The 5,066-nt window shown below is 34.7% G+C and overlaps 1 protein-coding gene across 1 annotated transcript in view; it reads right to left on the bottom strand.

The window, feature by feature from the left end:
• Nucleotides 1-2,117: 2,117 nt before the first annotated feature.
• The window catches only part of LOC141434506 (uncharacterized), a 7,640-nt gene continuing 4,691 nt past the window's right edge, over nt 2,118-5,066 (bottom strand). The window contains exons 2-5 of the mRNA XM_074096930.1: nt 4,340-4,507; nt 3,890-4,048; nt 2,879-3,041; nt 2,118-2,454 (exon numbers count right to left, since the gene is read on the bottom strand). Of these exons, the coding sequence (XP_073953031.1) occupies nt 2,351-2,454; nt 2,879-3,041; nt 3,890-4,048; nt 4,340-4,507 (594 nt within the window). The 3' untranslated portion in view covers nt 2,118-2,350. The remainder of the gene's footprint in view (nt 2,455-2,878; nt 3,042-3,889; nt 4,049-4,339; nt 4,508-5,066) is intronic.

Raw genomic sequence — 5,066 nt, forward strand, 5'->3', positions numbered from 1 at the left:
TGCGAAATACAAAATTAAATGAGCTCATTAATAAAATGAATCAAAAGCATTTCTCGAACGCCACACTTTACGGAACTAAATTAACGTAGAACTGCCGTCTATAACCCGCGTGTGTTGTATTAAATACGGCTCCTCTTTAATCAAGAGTGGCAGACAAATAAGCTTCGGCGTTAGTTCTCACGGGATTCCTGAAATCCACCCGCCAATGCCTCAGAACGTTTGGGATGTGGTCCAAACTAATTTGAAACACTCACGAGTTCTTCTCATGGCGTCTATTTTTAGGTGACATTTGTTTATAGTCAAAATACCACGCACAGGACTTATCACGCTAACACACACGATCGAATCGATCGATCGGGATGAATGTTCTGAGGGACGGTCTGACGTTGTTAGTGTTGTGTGCCGGTAGTTCATGATACGAGTGCCGGTACTACTTGTGATCAAGTGCGGGTAGTTCGAAGGACTCGCGCTGCTAGGCAGATTTGACACCCCACACTTCAGTCTACTCGTGAACACGGCCACTGTAATGTTGCCGAAACGTCGAGGTAAATATTACTCGTGTGTGTTAGCGTGATAAGTCCTGTGCGTGGTATTTTGACTATGAGTGAAAATCACGAAAGTTCAATACATGACATTTAGTTTAGTCTGTCATTTGTGAATAATACAAATCTCAACCGAAAAAAGCGATGCTCTTATTAGGCCAAGAAAAGGAGCTAAACCTGGACATTATTCTATGTATAACTGTAATTCTCTTTTTCTATGATATAAATTAGTATTGTTAGTTCAAGTTAAAATAAAAAGAATTAAACATTTTAAGCCTCCGCGTCAATGCGAAAAAATAAAAATACAATTTTTAGACACATCTTGATTTTATAAGTAACTACAGCATAATAGATAACTTTGTAAAAGTACAACTATTATAATATTATGCTTGCGTTCTGGCTAAAACAAATCAAAATTAAAGTAAGTAATCAATCGGGACTATATTTAAAAAAAAAAGGTTCAGTAAGTTACACGTTTTCTGGCATATCTTACCAGAAGTTATTAATAACTGTAATTCAACAATTTATAGTGAATAGTATATTTATTATAGGTGTTGATAATTTATTAAAAATTAAACAGATTATCTTTGCGCATTTCTAAAGTCACGAATATGGATAATTTTTGAAAACCCAAAATACATAACTACTTCAAGATTGTTTAAATTATGCCGTCATCATATTATTACTACTATATATAATAAATTAAACAAAAGATATCCACGATTATTAATTAATTCATACTTTTTCTTACTCACGTATTAATATGAACGTTATTTCCTGCACAATAAGGTCGTCATTTCTTTTTGCCTTAATTCCCGACCATCCTGTCGTAAGACGCGAGCGATTTTCGTGTTCGTGTAGTATCTAGTCGTCTCATCCTTACTAATATTATAAATGCGAAAGTAACTCTGTCTGTCTGTCTGTCTGTCTGTCTGTTACCATTTCACGTCGAAACCACTGAACCGATTTTGATTAAATTTGGTATATAGGTAGTTTGAACCCCAAGGATCAACATAGGATACCTTTTATTCCGGTAGAGGGCGCCACCGCGCGATAACCTAGATCCGCGCAGACGTAGTCGCGGGCATAAGCTAGTAGGCTATAAAAGTCAATGATTGACAAACTTTTATAAACACAAACGTTAAAATTGCTGTTTAAGATAAAGCAATGAGAATTTCAGTGACTCCACTTATCAGTAGCCATAATACTATATTATTGTATCTTAAAAAGATGTTTAAAACGTATTTTTTTAAGAACGCCTTTTAATCACTTAATTTCAAAATAATCTTACTTGGTCTTTGTTCATTATTTACCTCCTCTATCGCTTACAACTTGTATCGTGCCCTAAAGATATCTTTGGGAACTGTAATTCTCCAACCAATAAACACTTGATGAAGGTAGACGCCAGTAGAATGGCATACACGAAAATTACAAGCTTGTAAATCCTCTGTATACGGCTATACGCAACACTCACTTTCTATAGTAAGTATGTCTTACTATCCTTGTGATTCCTGGATAATTTGGTTGAAGATTTTGTTACTTGTGTAAATAAGATTTTTGTTCCCACACTGTATTTCACATAATTTATTCATTCATCACTTGAGAAAGGCTTTTGCACTTTTCCAACTGACAGTAAACGATAAAAAAAAATTGAGCGATCGAGCAGACTCACTGTAATGGTGAGCCCATTACATAAATTGATATTTCGCTCTCTTTGCATTTTGTTGTAATATTTTAAACGTTGAATTGAAGTAAACCTTATTGTCGGATAGTGCAATGCAAATATCATCCATCGTAATTGCTTATCTTCAAGCAGTACCAATGTCTGCATATTTTATAACCCTGCTGCCTTCCATAGTACTTTGAAGTTCTAACATGTATGATTTGACAGTTGCCAAAAAATGAGTCCAAACTGTAAAAAACACTGGTATTTTATATTACAGTTTTTAACAAAATTAACTAGATAAATAATATTGTCTTGCTGCAATACTTGCAACAGTCACAACACACATAAGTAATAAAACTCTGATCACATTTACGCAAAAAATATCATTACAATAGAACAATACTTAATAAATTTGTTTTTTATTAGTTTCACTTGTAATTGTTTTGAAAACACTAATGATGTTTATTCCTAGTTTTTTTATTAAGTATGTTGTTCATAATACGTTATACATAGTACTGAATAGATAAACAGGCCTTATTGGCTTTTAATTAAAAACATTATATCTATATAGAAATGGATTTCATACACCAAAATATAGATTCTACCGCTTCTACTGCAGAATTCTAAATTCTAAGAAATTATACAATTGTTTTACAAGTATCAAACTTACGTAATCCCAGAAATACGACAATGCAACTCCAAGCCAAACCAACGGAAACGGGATACTCTGCTTCAAAAATTAAAACTAAAGGTATTAGAATTCCGAGAGCAAACTGAGAGATCCAATAAGTTATTGTTAGCCACAGGTAGTACGGCATTAATCCGGCGTTATTCTGAAAACAAATAAAAGTATTATCAACAAACGTCACCCAATTTTGCTTTCCTATAAAATTTTAATGTGCATGTATTTTACAAACAGTGAAAAGTTTAAGCCTATATTAAAGAAAACTTCTGTTTGATAAATCTAAGTCTTTAACTTACCTATGTCTTTACGTATTTTGCTTTTATTTATTTTATTATGAAATTTCTAAAAAATAAAGTTTTCGACGGGGTAGAGTGCAATAAACCATACAAGGTTTAACTGGTGCATGCTCACCTTATGAGCAGGTACTTAAGTAGGTAATAAAAATACTAATACTTTTTGTCACAAAATTATGTAGACATAGAAAGTATTTGAACAAGTAAGCCTACAAAAATTCTGGTGTCCGTCCACGTTCAAAGGTTAACTGGGAAAGATTCCTTTGCCTTCGTACATTATTTCTTTCTCTTATTATCTGTTGACTTCAAGTGATTTATGAACGCTAAAGAGTTATACAGTACAATGCAATACTTTCACTATTTTTCTGTGTATCTGCTTTCCGTATCGCTTACCTACTATTTGTGGTGTACAATAAAGAGTCTTTGTATTGTATTGTATTATTAACTACTAGCTTTTGCCCGTGGCTTCGCCCGCGTGGAATTCGGTCATCGCATGCTGTTCCCTGGGGAACTGTGCGTTTTTTCGGGATATAAACTATATCTATGCCAAACATCGATTTCGACTCCATTTTGACGTGAATGACGGACAAACATACAAACACACAAACACACACGCTTTCGCATTTATAATATTAAGTATGGATGGTATTTTAAAATCTTAACCAAGTTATGATCAACAAGACTCGATTATTATTGTACTAACAGCAAGCACCGCAACTAGAAGCAAAAGAGACGCAATCACGAAGGTCACCGAAGCCACACCGAATATGGTCATCAAAAGCAATAGTATAACAGTTGAATAACTTAGCTCTGGTCTGTTTTTTAGCAGGAGGAAAGCTGTGAACGAGCTTAAACCCACTACCTGTAAAAAAACAAATACAGCATTAGATTATCTGTTTTATGCAGGTTTAGTCAAACAGAAAAGTTTAATCCTGCGTTTGAAATTTGACAAAGCCTTTATAATGTAGCTTTCGCCACGCAAAAATAAGCCGAAAACATAACAAGATACCACATTTATAGTTATTTATATAGGTCTAGGTAGTAAGTATAGTTATTTATGTAGGTAGGTAGGGCCTTTGTCCAACAGTGGACATCCTATATGTCTGAGATAATGGATATTATATTATAGGTAGGAATGTTTCTATTAACTTACGATACCAAGAAAGATCACGCAAAAAGTGCCGTATCTTAAGCTGAAACATAAGCAAAACTTGTTTATGCGCGGTATTTTTTTGATTATTAATACGTCGTCCACATAATCATCATGACTTTCATTTTGATTTATTTGTTTCTTATTCATTATTAAATGGTTGATATACTCCTAAAAAGTAAATAATATGACGTAAAAAAAACTTCATTGAAATTCTGACAGACAGTTTTTGACATGGATTTATTTACTTATTTAATATAAAGTTGCCAACTTAAATTTAGATTGAAGAAGGTCAAATAAATGTTAAAATAAATGTGTATTTAAGGTTGTGGCACGCGTAACCGCTCGGCACCGGATCGGTGCCGCCTCAACTCAAGCCGCCCAGTATTCTTTGTAAGAAATTCCATACTGTAACGCACACATTATATCAGCATCGCCTCGCCCCGCACAAGCTTCTAGAATTCCGCAAGTGGCGCGCGAGCAACTCGCAGTATCCAGCTTACACTGCGTGGACACCTCGGAAGTTGCTGAGCCGTTCCGTTACGTGCTTCCGTATTGGTTGTTCTGGTTGACAGCGAGCAGATGCGGAGGCGGCGCTTTACGTGTGCGACAACCTTTAACCGAAAATAAAGCTGTATATCTTAAGCATCATCCACGAAGACACGTGATTTTGTCAAAATTAGACATTAATGACATTGTAATAAGAACCACGGCACGCGTCATCGTGAAT

The sequence above is a fragment of the Choristoneura fumiferana genome, chromosome 13, assembly GCF_025370935.1.
Source record: "Choristoneura fumiferana chromosome 13, NRCan_CFum_1, whole genome shotgun sequence".
Lineage (NCBI taxonomy): Eukaryota > Metazoa > Arthropoda > Insecta > Lepidoptera > Tortricidae > Choristoneura > Choristoneura fumiferana.